The sequence below is a fragment of the Hippocampus guttulatus genome, chromosome 14 (assembly GCF_054856545.1).
Source record: "Hippocampus guttulatus isolate MCC_2025c chromosome 14, RoL_Hgut_1.0, whole genome shotgun sequence".
NCBI classification, from domain to species: domain Eukaryota; kingdom Metazoa; phylum Chordata; class Actinopteri; order Syngnathiformes; family Syngnathidae; genus Hippocampus; species Hippocampus guttulatus.
Window position 1 is genome coordinate 3,972,170 of NC_141274.1, and position 22,711 is coordinate 3,994,880.

The 22,711-nt window shown below is 45.3% G+C and overlaps 1 protein-coding gene across 2 annotated transcripts in view; it reads left to right on the forward strand.

The window, feature by feature from the left end:
• The window catches only part of LOC147194514 (3',5'-cyclic-AMP phosphodiesterase 4B-like), a 32,476-nt gene that overhangs the window by 6,202 nt on the left and 3,563 nt on the right, over positions 1-22,711 (forward strand). For both annotated transcript variants that reach the window (XM_086128358.1, XM_086128359.1), the window contains exons 3-15: positions 615-862; positions 1,313-1,507; positions 1,581-1,617; positions 2,717-2,787; positions 3,219-3,268; positions 12,092-12,204; positions 18,652-18,745; positions 20,038-20,246; positions 20,351-20,449; positions 21,563-21,727; positions 22,020-22,119; positions 22,280-22,434; positions 22,536-22,658. In XM_086128358.1, the coding sequence (XP_085984484.1) occupies positions 615-862; positions 1,313-1,507; positions 1,581-1,617; positions 2,717-2,787; positions 3,219-3,268; positions 12,092-12,204; positions 18,652-18,745; positions 20,038-20,246; positions 20,351-20,449; positions 21,563-21,727; positions 22,020-22,119; positions 22,280-22,434; positions 22,536-22,658 (1,659 nt within the window). The remainder of the gene's footprint in view (positions 1-614; positions 863-1,312; positions 1,508-1,580; positions 1,618-2,716; positions 2,788-3,218; positions 3,269-12,091; positions 12,205-18,651; positions 18,746-20,037; positions 20,247-20,350; positions 20,450-21,562; positions 21,728-22,019; positions 22,120-22,279; positions 22,435-22,535; positions 22,659-22,711) is intronic.

Sequence of the window (22,711 nt, forward strand, 5' to 3'; positions counted from 1 at the left end):
AAATAAAATTGCAGCGTTTCATCCAGCGGCTGCCATTTCAACCCAGAGATCAATAAAGTGCTCGAATTATGTTTGGATGCCTGTGTTGCAATCAATCGCCAATTGAGATACAATTCTGCTGTTCTACAGTAAAATATTGATGAGGATATTGCAAATATATTGTAAATTGGTTCTCGGTTTAAAGAGATATTTCAGGAAGCATGCGTTGCATCCCGAGACTCAGTTTTCACTTTTTTTTTTGCCCAGTGTGCAAGTAATACTACACCCTGTGTCTCAAAAGCAGGCACGATATATCAGACCGATTGCATTTCCAAGAAGGCCCTGCAAAGTCAGCAGAAAGACTCCTAGAGAGTAGCAGACTTCCTTGCGCCTTTTTTTTTTAATCAGGTCATTTTAAAAATCTCATACAGCCACTTTTATAATATTAACTATGTTACAAATAATGCCTACGACTGTACTGATAATATTTCCCACTCCTAAGTGACTTATCAGCCTTCCTCATTTGCCACGCCAAGTCTTGAAATACTCCCCCCACCCCACCTATACGTCTCTTTTTTTTTTCTCTCTTTCAGTTTGAGTGGTCTGAACTTCAATCTGATGTCATTTTCTATCAGGATAGGAAGGATCCTCCTGGGTGGCAATACCCCTCGGGCAGCACCCTCGGAGTAGATTTGTGCAAAGTCCATCGACGCTTTTCTGGCAACCTGCAGCTGCCTCCGTTGTCATGGCGACAGGCGGAGAAGGAGCGCGAGCGCGGAAGTTTGGTATCCCCGGTGGAAGATCCGGTGACTCACGCCAGGCCGACTAGTCTACCAATCGCTTCTGTGCCCCGGATTGACATTACAAAGGCTGACCCCAATAGGTGAGGCTTTTGGTGTTCAAATTCAAATGAAAATGAAAGTAAGTGAAAGTGAAATATTGTAAAAAGGATGAAAAACGGTGACTTCTATTATCTAAAAAAAATGAATGCCAGTAGGACATTTTCTTTGAATCACTGCACTTGATCATGGCTGATTTATAGTCACATGTGTTACTTTGTGCCCGCAAGATCAGTTGATTACTTGGTGATGAGCAAGTATTAATGAACAAAGATGCCCCGGGGCATTATTCGAGTGAGACCAAGCAAAGCATACTTATTTATTTGTGCAAAATAGTTGCATTTCAAATCGAGGTCAAGGACAGACTGGTGGCTATATTTTAGATTTTATGGAACCACCTCTCGGCTTGTTGCGCAAGACACGTATGGCATCTTGTTAAGTTTCATGTTTTTCCTCAAACCTTATAAATGCTCTTTATGGCCTCTTGCCTTTAGCTTGGAGGGAGAGAATGGCCCATCATTGTGCTGCAGTCCCTCAGACCCTCAAACCTCCCCGAATTCGGGACTGGTTCTTCATCCCAACCTGGCGAGCCACGGCCAGCGTCGAGAGTCCTTCCTCTACCGCTCCGACAGCGACTACGAATTGTCCCCTAAATCCCTTTCTCGAAACTCTTCCATCGTTGGAGAACTGTGAGTCGTTTTCTATCGTTATTGCTTGGGACATATTTTTTTTTTAAATCATTGTTTTTGCCTTTCATTTTAGCCATGGAGAGGACTTGATAGTGACCCCCTTTGCCCAGGTAAGTCCGTGAGCATAAACAAGCACACATCAGTTCCACTCTGAGCCATTTTGTTTTTAATGCAAAGCTATTGCATTTGGGTCATGTTAACTTTTTCTGCCATCTCGTGGCTTCTAGTTCAGTGTCAGCTTTTAATTGTTCTGTTTTACTCAATTGACTCCATATTATTATATTTTAGCCATCCATTGCTAATCCTCAGTAAGGTTGCGAGATGTGCTGGAGTCTATCCCGGCTCACTTACAAAATCCAGAATGTTTAGGTCGCTTAACGTATTTAAAATAGAAAATGAATAATAATATGTAGGCCACCGGTCCGACTGGTTAGTGTGTCGGCCTCACAGTGCAGAGGTGCATGATTCGATTCCAGCTCCGGCCTTCCTGTGTCTAATTTTTCCATATTCTCCCCATGCCTGCGTGGTTTTTCCCCCGGGCATTCCGGTTTCCACCCACATTCCAAAAACATGCGTGGTAGGGTAATGGAACACTGTAAATTGTTCCTAAGTGTGAGTGTGACCATGGATGGTTGTTCGTCCATCACTGGCAACCAGTTCAGTGTGTACCCTGACCCTGAGGATAAAGCGGATCGGAAAATGGGTGGATGGATAATATTATGTTCATTAACTGTCTTAAGTTCCCATTTTAACTGTCTCCATATAGAAAAAAAACACAACTTGGAAGAATAGTCGCTAACTGACTGTGTCATGGCTAAGTGAAGTCCTTGCAGGCAGCATGACTTCACATCCAACCCAGAGACAGCGAGGCTGCGATTCATTGTCTGTCTCTGTGCGGGCCATGTGATGGACTGATGACCAGTTCAGGGTGCAGTCGAACTTTTGGCGGATGTCAGCTCGGATTGGCGCCAGATCACACTGACTGGAAATCAGCATATCATAATCATCAGCATATCAAAGTCAATGCCAATTTTTATTTTCTGATATTCATCTGTTTTTCTGTTCTGTATTCGGTAATGAGAGCCAAACAAATGATTGCTGTGCATGCTGCATGACACTTAAAAACTGAATCCTTCTCCTACTTTGTTGCTTCTTGATTAAAAAAAAAAAAAAGTTTCCGCTTCTCATCAAGTTGAATTGTTTTCCCAGGTTCTGGCAAGCCTTCGAACGGTCAGGAATAACTTCACCACATTGACAAATGCACAATGTGCATTCAATAAGTAAGTCAATAGTTTTTGCTTTTTGGGGGGTTGGATTTTCGCACAGTAGAAGGTTTTTACCTCAAGCTTCAGTGATGTCTCAGTTTTAAAAATACCAATGTTTCTCACTTGGGGGCGCCGCTGTATCAAAAACATTTCATTCAAAATTCCTCGAAGAAACATCTATTGACCAATACCAAGTGAAGAATAAATTTAACATAAATATAAGCACTGTTTTCTGGTCATGTTGAGTCTGCTATTGAATGCTACATTGCTTTATCGCTGTTTTGGAGGAAGGAGGAATGAACTTCATTCACAATAATATGAAACAGAAGTCGATCATATGAATTCGGTGAGAGGGAAAGAAAAAAATGTCACGCTGAAAAATATATTACATTTTTCTTGTATCACTTTGTATTTTTATTTTGTGACCTGTTGATGTGTCATCGTAGGAGGTCCCCTGCTGCAAATCAGTCTCCGGTGGCAAAAGTCTGTCTGTCAGGTAAGTTCAGCCTCTTACTGCCAGCGAGAGCAGCTCACTTGATGACCTTCCCAGAATGATTTGGTAACTCAAGGGAAGGGCTCACGTTGCGGCGTGCAATGACGTGCAGAAGTGTGTTTAGTCTGACGCTTTCAAGAATCACAAAGTCAGCTCAGCTAATGCTGTGACGAGCTCTGCTCAAGGCTTTATAATGAGCACAAAGGGGGATTTCCTGGGTACGTTGCGCTTCCCACCCGCATTCCAAAAATATACACATTAGGTTAATGAATTCAAGACTAAACTGCCCTGAAGTATGAATGTGAGTGTGGATGGTCATTTGGCCCTGTGATTGATTGGCGGCCGGTACAGGACGTACCCTACCTCTGGCCTAAAGTCAGCTGTGTTCGGCCCCAAGTCACCCGTGACCCAAAGGAGGGTAATAGAAAATGGATGGAGGCATGTCCATGTAAAAAAATAATAATAATAATAAATAATAATGACAACAAAAGGTAACCTGTCACACAATAATCTTGCCACTAATGTCTTTTCATTTTCAGCTCAAAAATAACCATTCGCCAATTAAAAACTGACATTGGCTGAAAATTAGGTCAGGGATCGAATCATTTGAGGCGTATAAAACATCAAAGTCCAAATTTCGCGTCTAAAATGATGTTGTGTAAGTACAGATGGAGAGCAGGAGAGGAGGGAGTTATGGACATTGTTTCCTGCTGCACTGGTTCTTCAAGCCTGATTGACGTCAGCAAGGCCTTCAAAGCGGGCGCTCTCGACTTCCTATTATCACAGATGGGTCGTTGCAGCAGGAAAAACAAAAAACAAGACAACGCTAAAGTCTCTAATTGTCTACGCCTCACTTTTCACAACCTTGACCGATCACTTATGCGTACGACTGTCCGTTAAGAAGAGGTGGGGGGGGGGGGAAGACAAATTCGTCACGCTTGCTGTTTTGAATGCAGTCAGCGACCCTCCCTTTTTCGCCATCGAATATGTCATCAGATACTTAAGAGAAAACAAAAGAACTCACACCTGCTCCTGAGTAACAGCGATTGTTCCTTTGTGCTCCTTTCTGTCTCATTTTCTCATCTGTCTGAACGGAAAAGGAGACCAGATTTTTCCTGTTTTGCATTTGTGTTCACAAAAAAAAAAAAAGACTTGTCCCCTAACAGTGCTAAAAGATCCACTGCAGTCCATCTTGAATTACCCCAAGTAAGCAATGTGTGCTTTGGAACAAAGTCTTAGTTGGTCGGATTGTTGCGTCGAGGGATAAAGACTTCAGTAAAGAATAACTCATCATTTTCAACCACTGAAATCAAATTTGATAAGGGAGAATTGAAATAAACCAAAAGCACATGGCCACAGTCACGAGCTGCAAGATGAGGGGGAGTGGGTGGCGGGAGGAGGGGGTTGGGGGGGTGCTGTTACTTTGCCACCTCACACTGTTTACGCTATCAGCCAGCACGATTGAATGTAAAACGACTCAAGTGTTGGCCATGTGAGTTCGCAGTGTTTTCACCGCACACCATCTTGACCCCATCAAACTCTTGTCCCGTGAGTCCTGCGGCCGACAAAGGGCTCACTCTTCCCTGACCGATTCCGATTATAGGCTTTGCTCTGTATTATACGTGATAACCACAACGCGCAAAGCTTGGCCGTGACGTTCTTGACCGTCACTTCTGACTAATCTGAAATGGCTATCCGTAGCCACACATCATCGCAGGCGTCGTGAGGACCGAGTGTAAACCGTCATTTGATCCCAAAGGAGATTTTGACTGGCAATGGATCGTTAATATTTGTTCGATGCCTTTAGAATGGAATGTTACAGACAGCGCAATCAACACGAGCCAAAGAGGGGCGGAACATTTATCAAGTTTCCAATTTTCATTTAACTCCATTACATTTGAAGTACATTGCTTTTGGTGCCTCACTCACAGACTCACAGAACTGATTTGTCCAGCGGTTTGTCTCACGGGCCACCCCACTCCGGTTTAGTCTGCGCTACTGACTCAAATCCGTGTGCGCAGCAAGAATCCGTTTCAGGTTTTCCAGGCTCACAGCCAAAGGAGAGGATCCTGAGGGCTGGAAGCTGCAGCTCGGTTAAGTATTTGAATTATGTCATTGACGTCAGCAGAGTCATAAACCTTGTTGCGGCACATCCCTCAAGCCGTCCCGTGCCAACAAAGCTGCATGGCGCATTGTTCGAGGGTCGTCAAACAGGCCCTGATGAAGTGTGCGCACGCTTATGTTTGTGTAACAACTGAAGTCTTACGTTTGGATAGGTGAAGAGATTCTGTCACAATTGTAAACTACCTCATCAAAATTCAGGGTTGCTAGTGAGAGAAGACAGTCTTTGGATAGAGTGGTTGTGGTATTGGCCTGAATGTTTAGTTTTTGTCATTTCCACTCACAGATTATACTCAAACCGTTTACCTCATCGACTAAAACGAGTGCAAATCCACAAAACAAAGGCTATCAGATATCATGTACGTCCTTTTTGATGCTTCTCATGATTGCGCCACCCGCTATCCTTGGTCGGCAGGAAAATTGGCAGTGTCAAAATGAAAACTAAAAATGTAACGTTACCAATGTAACATTCAATTCAACGAATAAGCCACCCGTAACATGCTAAATCAACATCAAATCACAAAAGTTGTCACGGAAAATCGTCGGGAAGAAGAATATGTTGATAGAAACGTATTTGTTAGTTTAAATAGATCTGCTTGATGTTGTTTTAATTCACGAACAATTTGCACCGCCATGCATACGAGCCACCCGGTCCCCTTGGTACACATAAAAACGTAGACAACAATATTCTCAACTCCGTTTTTCTTTCTTCTTTTTTTTTTAAGCATTATCAACACTTATTTGGACAACAGGAGACTATAGACACAATTTTATAATAACATACAGTATGGGAAATACATTGACAGTATAACATTGTAGTATAAACCATAAACCCTTTTTAATCCTGCCAATCGAAGCTTTCTTCATTCCTCACAGGTTCACTTTCGGTCTTTTTAACAGTGACAAGCAGATTTGATTTTCCTCACAACGTGAGATTGAAAACTGACCGATGAACGGGGATATTCGTGTTTGGAGCTACGTCCGCTGCATGTGCCACATACACGGATCTGCAAAAATGATTGACACACTGTAATTTGGTGGCTTGGTGATCAACTGCTGCCACCATGAGTGAAAATACGATCCCTAACATATTTTTGTCGTTTTGTGATTTTTGTATTTACCCCGATAGCATCCCTTGCAGTCGACCTTGTAACGAAAGTCGCACTCACAATTAGAGCTGAGGGATTAAATATATTAATCATGAAATCATTGTGATCAGTGATTTTTTTATTTTTTTTAGTCAATGGTTTAAAGACCGAACAATGACCCAAGATGATCACAAATATAAGGACTTTAATTTAAAAAAAAAAAAAAAAAGATAGCTGGCACAATGATTAAAGCTGCTGTCACAAAAAAACTGCAGGCAAATAATAGATTAATTAAAAAAATTAACAATTGTATGAAGTTCATTATTGGCATAATGGTGTCTCAAATCAGTTGAGGCTCTCAACTGGTTTTTTTGTCATTTATAGAAACCCAAGATGACGATAATTAAGGGAAGTGGAGCTACACCTATTTAAAAAAAAAAAGAGACGTATTTGGCGTGCGTAATTTGAGTTAGAAATCACACTCTATTTCTGTCATTAATCATTCAAGTTAATATTTGAGGGTTTTATTCTTTCTATTGTTTGGATGTCAACAGTGGTTAACCCATTTTCACACTTACCAGTTATCAAGGTTGATTTAAAAATTGCCCCTTTACTTGAATGTTGGCAATAGTTTAACCCTGGAACAGATTATTTCAATTTCCATGATTCCCTATGGGATGAAAAAGTTTGGAAATATGGTGCGGGGGAGCTCATTTTTCCACTGCACTCATTAAACCAAGCAGCTCAAAATGTTCTTCCTTTTCTCACAATAAATTGACGAACATCAGTTGCAATAAGGTGATTCAGTACTCAGTCATTTGTCGGCGCCACGTGTCGTGAGAAGTCAAACGTATAACAGAAAATTATTGCACATGTTGGTTTCACAATGGTTTCACTCTCTCTCTCTCTCTCTCTCTCTCTCTCCCTCTCCCTTTGTCTCTCATACGAAATGCCATGAGGTCACAAATGAATGTTTGTTGGCGTACATGATAGCTTGAAGCAAACTGGTGACTCAAGCCTAACTGCACATACTTCCTGACAAGTCAGATAAGCATGAATAAACTCAACACTCGTCACAACATCCACGTCAACTTCATCTCGATCCAGTAAATGGCTCACACACATAATTCTTCTAGTTATTGATGACACATTTTTGTTTCTTTTTAGAACATATAAAGCCTTTAACGCTGGCTTCCCCCAAACCAGCTTTTAACGCTCATTACATGTCATTGCAGGAGTAGTTTTATATTCCCTTATATAACGCTTGTGCATTAAAGTAATCGTCTTCTCCTGTTGCTGCTGGCTGAAACCCTTCACAAGGTGGCATTACGGATAAGGCAGTGCAGTTTTGCAAACCTCACTTGAGCCAGACAGCCAAGGAAACAGGTTTGGGGGGTAGAATGAGCACAGAGAGGGGCAGTGTGAGGTGGATGAGAGCGGAAGGTGTCTTGGCCAGGAATGGATTGGGGGAGGGGGGGGGGTGTTTTAGCCCAGCCAGTGTTGTTAGTGCTGTTGATGGCGCTCACAGAGGCTGGTTTGTGGCCCTATAGGGGAGAGCTGGGAAGCAGACAGAGTGTGTCTGGACACTGAGGCCTGTTGTCCTCATAGCAGCCGCCCGCATATGGCCGAGGCGTTAGGACACGCAGATGAAGAAAATAGACCTCCATTGAAAAAACAGGCTGGAAAAGTACCCCACGCTATATGTGGGTGTAGGTGCTGAGCGTGCGTCACACCACTTTTGACTGGTGACGGTGAGATACAAGATGTCAGTGCAGGAAGCTTTGCATCCCGAAATGTGAGGGTAGTTGAAGCATTTTCATCTGGCGCCACAGCGGGAATACAAGAAAACAGTTCCGTCCAAAATTGTTAATACATTTTGAGTTGATTTTGAGTGATTTTTGGGGCCGGGGTGGATATACTAGAGATGAAAATGACTCAAGATGTTCAAGTATATCAAGCGATGAACAAAAATGTACATATTTACAAAAAATGCCTTGTCCTCATCTATGGTCACGAGGTGGCTCGGGCATCTAATTAGGATGCCTCCTGAACGCCTCCCTGGTGAGGTGTTCCGGGCATCTCCCACCGGCAGGAGGCCCCAGGGACGACCCAGGACACGCTAGAGAGACTTTGTCACCCAGCTGGCCTGGGAACGCCTCGGGATCCCCCGGGAAGTGCGAGAAGAAGTGACTGGGAGGGGGAAGTCTGGGCTTCCCTGCTAAAGCTGCTGCTCCTGCAACCCGATAGAAGATGGATGGATGGAACTTGTCCAAAATGATTCAAATCCTTTCCTGAATAGCAAACCTGAAAGCCATCCATTGAGACGTCCCAAAAAGCTTCGCTGGGCTGCGTCACTCATATTACCCACCGTGATTTTCAGAGGTTCACAGCTCTGTGCTACCTATGTCGCACCAGTCAGCTAGCAACAAAACTTTAGCAGGCGACTGCTGCGGCTAAACATGTCGCGGAGTCTCGCCAAAGTCAGGAATCATCGCCTCCGTGGAAGCGAATAAGCTACTTTTCATAAAAGTATCATTGCGACGAAATCGCTCCTTGAAATGAAATCACTGGTTCTCAAAACTGTTCCGCAATGAAAAAGAAATACCGATCGCTCAAGATTATACATTCAAGTTTACAGGATGCTTATCATGGTGGCTTGGAGGCAAACGGCAGATGGACCCAATCAAGCTAGCAAACAAGGTAAAGCGAGAGCGCAAGGTTCTACCCAAACAGCTGAAATACAAAGTGACAAAGAAACACGAGCAGCAGACCAACACCAACCGCAGGCGACACGACGCCACATGGGACAATGAACCGAGACAGAGTGAATGAAAACAGGGAATTCAATACAAAAAGACAGACGAGACAACGAGGCACACCTGGACAAGACATACTGACAAGAACAGGCGGAGACAAATAGATGGAGACACAGGGAAAACACATCAAAACTAAATCATAACATTATTAGCTCATTCAGGACCAGCCAATTCTAGAACAAGTCTGAAAAGACGTTTAAACACGTCTTTGGGAGTGAATGAGTTAAAAAGGGAAATTATCATCATATCAAATCAAAAGCCCAAATATTAACAAAATGCGGGTGACACACGCATGACAAGTCAGAGTGGGCAGAAGGGGGACTGCAGGGGGGCACGAAGGCGACAGTGCAGACTCGCAGAGTTTGTCCTGCACGTTGACCGGATCAAGAGGAGTAAGAGGCTCATAACGTGCTTGGCCAGAGGAGGGTCAGATGGCAGCCGCAGACTGTGCGCCGCCGGAGCAATGGGTGACCGGCATGGTGACTCCGGCCGCCCAGTCGGAATGTGGTCAGGTGACTGGAGAGACAAAGACAATAATGAGCAGACAGGAAAGATACCAAGAGGAGTCATAAGAAAACAAACCAGAACTCAATCGCAAGATTGAAAGCAAAAGGAGCTGGATGTCATACCACAAATCAAAATATGAACAAAACCCAGATTGTGACATATGCTGGAAGTTAACAGGATCCTTTCGAGTAAATTCAAAAATTTGTAAGAACAGGGAAAATTTGTAAGAACAGGGAAAATTATCCATGTTCACTTAATTTAGTAGCAAGTTGGATTTGCAATAGAATTACGGCAAGTTAACGATCTATGGCAACGGCTACAGCCGCTGACCTTCAGGCAAACATTTTGCTATCAGAACACCAAAAGAATATTTGTTCTGAAGCCTTTAAGACGAATTACAAAAATGACCCGGACGTTATTTGCAACATAGATGAGCCAAGGTTTTGATTTTGGATGACTCTTTTTGAACTGCCAGTTTGCGTCCACCCTGACTGAAGGGAACTGGAGCAGGATGTGGTCGCACCTTCTTGGCAGCATCGGAGCCAAGAGCTCCGTATGTTGACGTAAATATCAGCAGCTTACCGTATTTTATTTACTTATTCTTTTATTTATTTTGCGTAAATGGCTTTGATGTTGACTGTTCGGTTCTTTGCCACTGACTTTTATATGACTTGGATGCCATGATTCTTGGAACGCTTGGTGGCTAATAGTTTGTAACCAAGGGTACTTTGGAGTCCAGGCCAGGTGCTCAAGTTCGGGGAAATATTTCTAACGTCAGAAACAAGAAGCCTAATGGGCCATGATGTTCAAAAACCGTGCCCATATCGTCATCTGACTCTTGGTTCTCCTTTGCCATGCATTTCAGTGGTGCTCGGTTTCTTCAGCAGCACACGTGTGCAATGAGATTTCATTGAACGTCTTTGTTCTGCGCCCTGGTTTGGAGTGTATTTGCCAATTCGGTGCTTTGAAGTGCTTTGATCCGCTATACTGACGTAAAATGGGGAGCAGCATGCTGGCTGCCTTGTTGTGCTAAGCAGATGGGGTAAATGTATTCCATGTGTGACGCTTATGAGGTCGATGGGTCTTTTTTCAAGGAAAAAGGAAGGTGGGGAAATCCAGATGTGTGCAGCGTCAACTGCTTTCGGGCACAAATTTGGTGAATCAACCCCACCCCCGTAGTTGCCATTTGATTCGAATTTGCTTCTTCTCATTTCTTTATCGAAATATTCAAGTCAAGTCTTTTTTTTCACCCCCACTTGTCACATAAATGGTCGCCTTGATTGTCCCTTTAGAGCCACTCCTCGACCTCGTATCGATTCCGCTCCATGTTTTATGCGAGTTCAGGGTCAAATAGGAAGTACTTTGGTTTCTTGGCACATAGCTTGGTCCGGGTTTGGCCTCCCGCCAACGTTAGAGTCAAAGTTTGCCCCTTGCGTTACTTGTGCAAACAGGGTTTGATGTCTGATATAATACCCCCCGCACCCCCCCCCCCCCCATCTCTTCTTCCTCCATGAGCCTCAGAAGTGAGCGAGGCGTTTGGGGAGGTGAGGTGGCGTGACGGGAGTTCCTGCTGCAGTGCATCTGAGTTCAAGTAGAAGACATCTGCGTTTTAGAGAGGAAGCGATTGGGAGGTTAAGTAATTGTCATTTCAGCACTGACAAAAGGGCACCCAATCACTGCACGATGCATTTGACAAAACAGATAATTACATTCACTAAAAATCACTTTTCAAGCACCTCCGGTCCGCAGTTGCGTATGCACACCATTTACGGGGGGGTGGGGGGGGGGGGTATTTTCGGGTTGGGGCCAATAAACCAATTGCGGGAGGCAGCATCCTGCCTAGTCTGCACGCTGGCGGTTTTGTAGAATGGCACTGTGAGGCGGCGAAGCGAACGACCGAGACTCTGCGAAGGGGTGGGGTGGGGGGGGGGGGGTGTCAGACAGAGGAGGGGAGGGGTGGGGATTTGATGAGCCCACGACTGTGAGCGAAAGCGCGGGCTATGGAGAGAAAGGGGCTACTGAGAGAGTCTGCAAACAGCAACCGTAGCCTCAGCTTGTCTGAGAGTTGGACGAGCCTGAACTTTCGGAGGTGGCGCCGCCGCGCAACAAGATGAAGGAGCTCTGTGTGCGCAACTCCCCGTCGTCCTCCGCACCTCCTGGCTGTTCAGCTGGCCAGTCCAGCAGAAGGGCAAGCCATTCTGGCACTCTTGGACCTGCGCGCATGGTGCCGGCGGGTTCCAATATGGATTTAGATCCTCTGGGCCCTGACTACGTTTCCATGTGTCTGTTGGCAGATGAGTCTTACCAGAAGCTCACTCTGGAAACCATGGAGGAGCTCGACTGGTGTCTGGACCAGTTGGAGACCATCCAGACCTACCGCTCTGTCAGCGACATGGCATCCAACAAGGTATGACTCGGAATTTGCTCGGTTTGTCATGATTGGCGCTCTGAGGTTGTTGTGTTTCCTCGCTTATCGTACCGCTTCAATCTTATCTAGCAAGCAAAAGGAATCATATCTGAAGGAATGTGAGGGACAAAGCGCGTCGCTGTTGTTTACAAGCTGAGCAGCAATTCTCTCATGGGTTGTATTTGGAAGCAAGAAAGGCTATGGCGATATTTCCTCGTTAAACTTTGTCGTACAATTTTAATCACGGTAACAGAATGCTTATTTACCGCTGTAGTGGTCTTGAGGTAGACTGGTATGTCTATAAATGTTCACACTAATCACCCGAGGACCATAAGCCTTTGTTTTCATGCATAATTGATGCCTGAGTTGCTTTTAGGTCATGTTCCAATTCCACATTCACTTCAGTCGTTTGTTGTCGCGCCAAGGACAGCGTGGCTAATTTCTCCAGTGATATTACGACAACAATGAACAGTTTGTCCATATTTCAAGTTTTGAACATGAACGGGACTTTCTATGGCAGTTCGAAACTGGTTTTTCTTTTTTTCTTTTTTTTTTTCATTCCCCGTTTCCATCTTATTCATGATTTGTTTTTCAATTCGCTCATCACATTAAGTCATGCGGTCCCTCCGAGTCGCATTGAATTGTCATACTGTGGTCCACAATTCATGTTTCGCTCTTTCATTTGGGTGATTTATAGTAATCATGGCCCTTAATTTGTGCAATTATGGGCAAGAAAATGGAGCCCATGTCGTCACCGTATGAAGTTCACCAAATGTCATGAGCGTCGCTGCAAAAAAGAAGGTGTTACGTTTCCATGTTCTCATCGGCAGCCGTTGTTTTCAATCCGCGGATATTTCATTTTTCATGGCCACGATTATTTTGGCTGTCAATTGTTGAAAAAAAAAGCCCGTTAAAAGATCTTCTCACCCCCCCCCCCCCCAAAAATATAGATTGTGTTTTGAAGATTGGTGGTCCTCCATCCTTTTGAGTATACACGCTAGGTTTATTTGGTTTTATTTGATTTCTGTAAAAGTAAACTTGAATCCACACCGGCAATTATTACTCAACCCTCACACAGACAGACGAGACTGCGTGGCGGCATTCCATGATAAACACCGAGGGTGATGTTGACCATTTCCGTCTCAACTATACACTGCGGTTCGTCGCTGGTGACTGACTGTGACCGTGACAGCAGTTTCCGGTCTCTGTATTTCCTTGTATTCCTTCTGTCTGCCGCTGCTCCGTTTCCTTGCTATACTACATGACAATGGATGCTGTTCTGACCGGGTAGTCAAATTGAATCTTTCCAGGCAACCACGTCACTGGGACCGTAAAGACAAAAGAGCATGCGACCCGGCAGGGACTCAGCAAAATCTCTTAAGCGGTCAGGTAGACTGGGGGCATTGTTCAGGAGTCACTCACCTCCCAAAGGATCCATCGCAACGCACTGTTGCAATGTTTTTTATGGAGAGTGCAAAGGTTAATAAGTCATGGCCCTGTAGCTAAGTTTAAAGACTGCCTGCTAGCATCCGTGGAAGTAAAGCTAGGATCGCGACGTATTTCTATCAGTGTAGGTTCCTCCCAACTTTTCTAGGGCACGTTTGTCAGAGAATTTGTTTCTTTTTGGAAGCAGTAGACCTAATTGAACCCATAATCAGGCGCAGGGTGTCTCCGCTTTCACTGTCCAAGGGCACAGGTGCATCCGGGGGTCTGGGACCACACACCCCGTTGACCACTAGCCCGGGTCCCGATGACCTCAGGGTGGGGAGCTGCCTGCCTGTACCTCACTGTGATTAGCCTCACCGCACTTCCAGCGTGATGCTGGTGACGGCCTTGGACAAACATTGCCATCTGAATCCAGTTAGAGGAGTTTTCTGTGGGCCGACATGTGAGCAAACCCCTGAGCTGCGTGCACGCAAGTAGGAAACTTTAATTCACGTGTGGTCACTCGGTCTTTGAAGTGCTGCCGTCTTCAGTGGGGGTGGCGAAAGGGGTATGACTGAAACAGATGCAGATGAGGGTCTGTCGCTGTGACGGGGGGAAATGGGCATTAAATTATAGTGTTATGATTCCATGTGACTAAAAGTATGGGCAGGACATCAGACATGCCGCAGTAGATCACAGTGACCAGATTCTTTCTTCTGATTGCTCAGCATTTACCAAGAAACGTCTGCTTTACAGTAATGAAGCTGGGCAAAATCCAATCCGTGTTGACACTCTAAACAGACGTAAATGAGCCAGCGCTCAAATTGCTCATTCCGGGCTTTGTAAGATTGCACAGTGGTTGTTTTCGCAATATGCCCCTTCCCTTCCTCTACATGTGTCGTTTCGGTGAAGGCCAGCGCAATGCTGCAAGACTTGCCACAAAAGCTGATGAACGCTGAACACACATGGTAGGCGGTAGCTGTAATTTTCCGCAAAAGCACGTCAGTGTGGCGTGATAATATATTTTTTTTGTCAGTGGCTTTTCATGAATGTATGCAGGTATGTTTCCAACTTGGGACCTGGGCCCGTGTATGCGCATGTACAGGATGTCTAAACGGTGTTCGTCAATGACGCTGTCATCTAAGAAGTCAAAGAGGAAGTAGGCGGAGTCACATTTTGCCCCAAGGTGGTGGGCGGAGCCTTCAATCTCTTGTGAGACTGAAAGCCAGTCAGTTGAGTTCACTTCGTCATGATACTTTTCTGTCTTCACGTGAGAGGTTAGGGATCAGGCAGAGTTGCTCAACGGATCCCTCCAATACAGTGAACAATATTAAGTTTTCTTGTTTGGAATTTGTGTCACGTGACAATGGGACTATGTTTTTGTGAAAGAGAGAGGACAAACGCTCAGATGCTTGCTAGTTGGAATAAGGTAAGTTCTGGTGGTTGTAAATTATGCTTTGGGATGTGAAGACTCGAACTTGGGCTTGAATGCGGTCATTGATTACTTTGGAAACTATCATGAATTACGAATGTAAATTCAGGTATTCAATTATTCAAGTGGTCTTAGAGTTAATTATTTTTAAATAATAACAACAATAATAATGTTGAGAGACCTCACGGCATCATTTGGGGTAAAATATTTCAAATGATTTCAAAGTGATTTGTTTTGTTTCAACCCGAGCGTCTTGACTCGCCGTCCGGTTCTATTTGAGTTTACTGAAGCTCGTGTCACCTCATCAGCTTTGATTGGCAACGAACAACAAGTTGTAGATGGTTACAAATACTTTGACAAAACCGTTCCTGTAACTTTGGTGTTCCTTTTTGTCGTTAAAATGTAAATTGTTGGATCAATCAGCAGCATGCCTCAAGTCATTTTTTTCTCGTCATCCTCATTTAACCCTGCCGCTTACGCAAACCGCATTCGCTATATGTTTTCGAGTGTCCCACGTGAGCCTCAGCGTCTGAATCTGTTCCTAGAAGTCTCCTCAATCCATACCATCGTACTTCTTTAAAGAATCACCCCCAAGTGTCATTGAATCGAATAAAGGCGCCGAATACATTGCTCCCATTTTTTGCTGATGAGCTCCATTTGATTTGTATGACTTTCCTCCGGCGGTCTCGTGAGTGCAGCCAAGCCTTTGAATGCTGTCAAGTAGAGATTTGCTTCTTGCTTGACAGCTGTTAGACCGTTATTGTGAATTGGAGAGAGAAAAAAATGTAAAAAGCTTATACAGGAAAGTAAAAGATGCCATTGTAGGGACAAGGGTAAGAAAAAACCACGAGACTCTTCACGTGTAACAATCCAGCATTGCAAAACAGAAATTGTGTCCGTGGTTGGATGCCTTTGCATTGTTGAAACCGTTTTATCGATCAGCGTCTTTTCATTCTTGTTTGCGAACCGCCATGAGAAAAGCACAGCGGGGGCCACGTGACTCTGTTGCCATGGCGTTGAGGTTGTCGAGCAATTGGTGGCACCCTTGGGTGGGCTGCAGTCTGAAAACTCAGTTGTCGCTCGTCATCTCCGTCTGCATCTTTCCTGCATCAAGATTGTAGACATTGAGAACTGGAGTATATTCTAGGTCGAGGTTAAACTGTGAAAGAGGGCTCTCCACTTTCAACTCGAAACATAATGATAGCCTGAACCGAGCCGGGCAGCTCCTCGTACTGTGGCAAATGAATACCCAGTGTTTCCTTCGCCATGTGATCAACACGCCGGTGCTTTGAAGCCGCACATTGCGCAGTATGCATCGGATCTGTTCTGCATTACTGCGCAGGGGAGAGAGATGCCGGAGGGGAGAGAACAGCAGAGATGGCGGGGACGAGCCAGCCAGCGGGAGGGGCTTTTGCACACAGCTAACAGTATAATGGGTGGGTGAGCGAGAGAGAGATTGTGTGAGAGATAGTGAGAGAGATTGGGGGGGGGGGGGATTCCCTGAACTTCTGTTTTCTGCAGTGCTGTGCATGGCCAATTTGTTTAGCAGTGGGGGCGGGGGCAAAGAAAGATGGTGAGATGCACCAGTCTTTTCACCTCAGGGGACTCGACAGTTAGAACGCAACCCCTCTCTCCCCGTCGCCAAATCTTTCTCTCTCTCGATATATATAAATATCTCTCTCTCTCTCTCTCTCTCATCTCGCTCTGTCTTGGCGCCTTCCCTTCCTCTCTCACTCGCTCAATCTGGGAACAGGAAGGCTGGATTTCCCCCAAGCCCCCTCCCACCCACCCCCTTCCTATGTCACCGGATTCCATCTGGACGGTGGCTGGGGGACGAGAGGGCTTTCGGTAGGAGGTCAGATGTAGGAAATATATCGATTGCAAGGCAGGGGGGGTGGGGGATTCCATCACATGCGCCGTCGCCGTGATTGTGGAATGTGCCGGACGGGCATCCGAGGGAAGATGCGGATCTGGAGCGCAGCCCCTCTTCAGGGAGCTCAGCTGGGGCGTTTTGGCCAGTCGTCGATAGTCTTGGAAATCTGAGCACGTCGGTTGCGCCTTAAGGTCTTGGGGCTGCGGGTCTGAGCTCAGCCTTGGGGGTCCACTCAGAGAGGAGCGCGCAAGGCTGCTTCTGCTGGGGAGCGCCAGGGGCTCAGCACAGCTCAACACCATGCCTGAGGCCAACTACCTGTTCTCTGTGTCCTGGGGATACATCAAGGTGTGTCTGGGAGGACAAATTGCTTACGTGTGTGTCTTCGTTGCTGTCCGCCTTGTCTGGAAATGAGGAGTTTGTCCAATTTAGCATGACAACAAAGAGTCGCCATAATGTAGTCAGAGGGGGGTGTTGGTCTTCATTTGGCTAAGGTCAAACTCGTGGTCGTGCATGATGTTTGGGTAAAACCCCATGAAATGAGCGTCAGCGTTGCTTTGTCAACAGAAATTGCCCTAGATTAAAAATGTGGTTTTGTTTTGTTTGTTTTTAATGAGGAAGCAAAACCCTGTCGTTGCTGGAGGCAGATGTTACAGGAATGACATGTTAGATTTGTGCCACAAGAGGAAGAGTAAATTTCGAGCACAAAAGTGTCTTTTACCGCCAGATATTTGGAAAGTGATTTATCCTCTTGATAGTTGTGTTTGATTTAATTTGGGGAGGGGGGGGGTTCTTGTATCAATGTTTTTCAGATTTTTCAATAGGTTAAAAAAACAATTATCGATAGACAAATATGAAATACATTGTTCTTCGTCCAGTCCTACTTAGCACATTGTTTTAAAAGTCATTTATTTCATCTTTAAATTTGACCAGTTCATCTGACATAGTTGCTTTAACCTCCAATTAACTTTAAGTATGATATTTGAAAAATAAAATTAGCTCAATTCAGCCTTTTCCCTCTGGGTCCTTATTTTGAAGAGTAACAATAATATAATAATAATATTCAATATATATGGATATCAACTGATATGAAAAACTTTCAATAACACTTGTTGAAGTAGACTGATGGTATAATCTTGGGTCAGGGGTGTCAAACTCATTTTTGTCGCGGGCCACGTAGTTACGGTTTCCCTTGGAGGGCCGATATGAATTTTGGGAAACTATATAAATGTTTCATCCCTTACACATATTACATACACAGCGCTCAACAAATTGATAAATAACTAATTTTAAAATCAGAAGTCAAGAATAATAACTGTTATTGTGGATTACATATGACAATTTTGGTTCAGACTTTAGCAAGCATCATGGAACTTGACATGCTTGATTTGCTTTTGCGGGCCACATAAAATGATATGGCGGGCCAGATCTGGCCCCCGGGCCTTGACTTTGACACCGATATCTTGGATGGACCCCCAGAAAATTGGACGCTGTTTAACTTAATATGAAAGAGCGTCATCCCACTGGCACTGCAACCTCCACATCACGTCCCGCAATTTATCAAAATGTGAAATGGAGCCACAAGGGTACAAAAATATCGCACGTCCTCATGAGGACAGTCCAGCTTCATTCTCATCCATCTGCTCGGTTACAGCCGTGAAAACGTTGCGCGTCTATACATTCCCTTTCAACTTCACTTTTGTTTTTGTCTCCAACCTAGTTCAAAAGGATGCTGAACCGGGAGCTGAGCCACCTGTCTGAGATGAGTCGCTCCGGCAACCAAGTATCAGAATACATCTCCAATACCTTCCTAGGTCAGTCCCTACATATGACCGCAAACACATACACGAGAGCCCGTTATGTTTCGCTGCTGTATCTTAAATGCGCCGATGTCCTTGAGAAGTGCCTCGCGCCGGGGTTACACTCATAACGTGCAGAGGAACTAGCTGGTGTGCACCGCTGCCTCCAAACCAGTCTAATCTGGTCTGGAGGAGGGAGACGGGGCTCCCTTTGCTCTGACTGCAGTGCGATGTAGAGGGTGAATACTGGGAGAGGGGGAGGGGGGGGCAGGTTGGGGTCTCATCGGGAAAGACTTTCCCCCGAGGGAGATCAGGGCAAGGAGCTTGGCAAAAGGAGAATGTCTGTGTGCTTTTCAATGGGATTCGACTTTGCGGAGGAGCACGTGAATGTTCGTGTTTTACCGTGCCCTCGGGTCCCGAAAGACAAATCCATTATTCATCATGGGAAATGGCTGAGTTTCTCTTGGTTTTTTTGTTTTTTTTATAAAGCCTGGCGGCATTTAGCCACTCACGTCCCCCCAAGGCTTTTCCTCCCTTTACATTCTGTTTAAACACAAGAAGACAGGATGGAAAACAGCAGAGGGGACGAAAACAAAGCACGCAGACGAACGCTCCCTCGGCTCATCCGAAAGCCGATTTGTTGTCATCTGCATTGCAGCGAGCAGCCGTCAAGTGGAGCAGGAATATTTACCTGCTCTACTTTACTCGCCGGCTTATATTCTGCCTCTTTGTGCTGGCTGCATGCGGATCACGCAGCATGCGAGGATGTCACACAATACCTTTGCACATGCGCTGAACAAACCTGGACATTAATTAGCGGGTTCCTTCTCGAAACTGTTCACACTGCGCCGTGTGCATACTGCTGCCTTTTAATCCACAGCCCCATGCCGGTCCCCAGCTTGGATGAAAAAACAAAAACAATGGTCGGGTTTCGTCAGGAAGGGCATCCGGAGTAAAAACCTTTGCCAAACAAATCATGCTCGCGAGGACGGGACAAACCCAAAGTTGCGACAACTTCTCGAAACAGTCCTATATGTTATGGTACTTTGTGGTTTTGGGCCACAACATGACCGTGGCATGGGAGCTTTTGTTTATTTTATTTTTTTCACGTCTCATTTGTATCGCTCAAGCCCTTTTGTCCAAACCACACTTCCGTTTGATGTCACATGAAAAAGTAGGTCGCGAAACTGTCATTTAGGGTTTTCACATATGTTGAGAAGTCGACGATCTGCAGCCGCGATGCATCAACAGCGTACTCCCCGTGCAAGTTTTGAATCCATTTTCTCTTCTTCTGCTGCGCTCCACAGACAAACAGAATGAGCTGGAGCTCCCGTGTCCCGTTCCAAAGTCTCGAGAAAGAAAGCGGCGGCAAGGCCAGCAGCCGCAGCAGCAGCAAGGTGGTGGGGTGATGACTCAGATTGGCGGGGTGAGGAAGGGCAGCTACACACCCTGTTTCTCTGGAGGCACCAACAATCGCTTCGGGGTCAAGACGGATCAGGAAGAACTCCTGTCGAAGGTGAGAGGTCACTCGATTAACAGAGGATTTCATTTTGATTTTTTATGGATCTCTTGGGCTGATATGCGTACAAACTGCTTTCTACAATGTTGTCTTTCAATCAGGACCTGGAGGGCATCAACAAATGGGGGCTGAATATCTTCAGGGTGGCAGAGCACTCTCACAACCGGCCCCTCACATGCATCATGTACGCCATCTTTCAGGTCAGTGTCATGTTTGAAAGCACACGGATCATCGTTTGTGGTGGATCAAAAATAAAACGTTTGCTTTGATTTGGATGGAAAACAATGATCACCATTTTTGCTTTTGTACATTTTTTTTCCTGACATTATGGACCAAAACCACTGTTACTCGTTTGGCATCTTTTATTTTTTCATAATTAATTTGTTTGTGCAATTTTTACACTGTCAATTTGAATCCAGGGTTTGAATAAAGCGAGGGAAATTAAAAAAAGTTCTAAAATTGATTCAATTAATCGACAAAATAATCAACAGATTAATAAATTATTTTTTAAAAAATAGTTACAAACCAGGCGGCCCGGTAGTCCAGTGGTTAGCATGTCGACTTCACAGTGCAGAGGTACTGGGTTCGATTCCAGCTCCGGCCACCCTGTGTGGAGTTTGCATGTTCTCCCCGGGCCTGCGTGGGTTTTCTCCGGGTACTCCGGTTTCCTCCCACATTCCAAAAACGTGCGTGGCAGGCTGATTGAACGCTCTAAATTGTCCCTAGGTGTGAATGTGAGCGTGGATGGTTGTTCGTCTCTGTGTGCCCTGCGATTGGCTGGCAACCGATTCAGGGTGTCCCCCGCCTACTGCCCGAAGTCAGCTGGGATAGGCTCCAGCACCTCCCGCGACCCTAGTGAGGATCAAGCGGTTCGGAAAATGGATGGATGGATAGTTACAAACCTAGCTGCAATTTAAAAGTTTCGAATTATCGCTACGCGGATGCTAATTTCCGTTAGCCCATCAATTGATGTTTATGTTAGCATTAAGCTAGCATACTACAGTTAATCCAAGTTATGTGGCTCGGTTGAATATTTTGGAGTTTAAACACACAATGTTCAATTCTCTTCTGTTCCATGTGTCATTTTTAAACTCAACCTCAACTAGACAAATAAACAACTTGAAGCAAGCACTCTTGACATCTTATCTGGTGTGAATGAGGGGCATCTTTTTTTTTTTTCGTTTCGTCAAAGTGATGTCCTTGCCTTAATCTCCTATTTCTTGACAGCAAGAGACTGATAATAAGTGCTTAGGAATCCTCCCAAAAAAACAAAACGTATCTTTTGTAACTTTTGTTCTCTGTGTGACGCACAGGAGCGAGACCTGATGAGGACGTTCAAGATTCCAACGGATACGTTTGTGACGTTCATGCTCACCCTGGAGAGCCACTACCACTCTGACGTGGCTTACCACAACAGTCTGCATGCCGCCGACGTCGCCCAGTCCACTCACATCCTGTTGTCCACGCCGGCGTTGGATGTAAGTGTGTCACACGCATACGCGTTTTTGTACATCCTGAGGCGGAAAATGTAAACGCGTTTGTGTAGCATTTAGAAGCGTTTCCCTTAGAAATTGGGCTGGCGCTGTGACGACTTTTCCCACATGCTTTTTTTTTTTTTTAATTGTTTAATGAGCTGACTTCCATTGACGTCAAGCCTCATGAAATTGCAAACCGCACGTTTAACACCATGAGGCTTCAAACCCATGACAAGCCTGCTCAGCCAGTTCACTTAAAGAGCCTAATTTGTTTTATTGTCCCATTAAAACCCAGGCTGTATTCACTGATCTGGAGGTGCTGGCAGCCATTTTTGCAGCTGCCATTCATGACGTCGATCACCCGGGAGTGTCCAATCAGTTCCTAATCAACACCAGTAAGTGTTGTTTTCAAGTATTTACTCTGCAGGTCGATTTTTTTTACACTTTATCTGCCTCCAGAGGCAATAGCGCGGCTGTTTGGGGGAAACGTTGCACGGTTGCTATAGTTACCTGCGCTCCATTTCATTTCCCCGCCGTTGCTCCTTCATCCCGCAGACTCCGAACTGGCTCTGATGTACAACGATGAGTCAGTGCTGGAGAACCACCACCTGGCTGTGGGCTTTAAACTGCTTCAGCAAGACAACTGCGACATCTTTCAAAACCTCAGCAAGAAGCAGAGGCAGACGCTCAGGAGGATGGTCATAGACATGGTGAGCAAACGCGGCCGGCCGCAGGCTCGGCCGTGACGGGCCGCTGTTTTTTTTTCCCTACATCCCCGAAATGACGTCTCACATCTGGCTTCCCCTTTCAGGTTTTGGCGACGGACATGTCGAAACACATGAGCCTGCTGGCAGCCCTGAAAACGATGGTGGAGACCAAGAAGGTGACGAGCTCGGGAGTCCTTCTGTTGGACAACTACACGGACAGGATGCAGGTAACTAGCACGCTAGCACCACCTGGGACAAAGGGGAGCACACGGATCCAGAG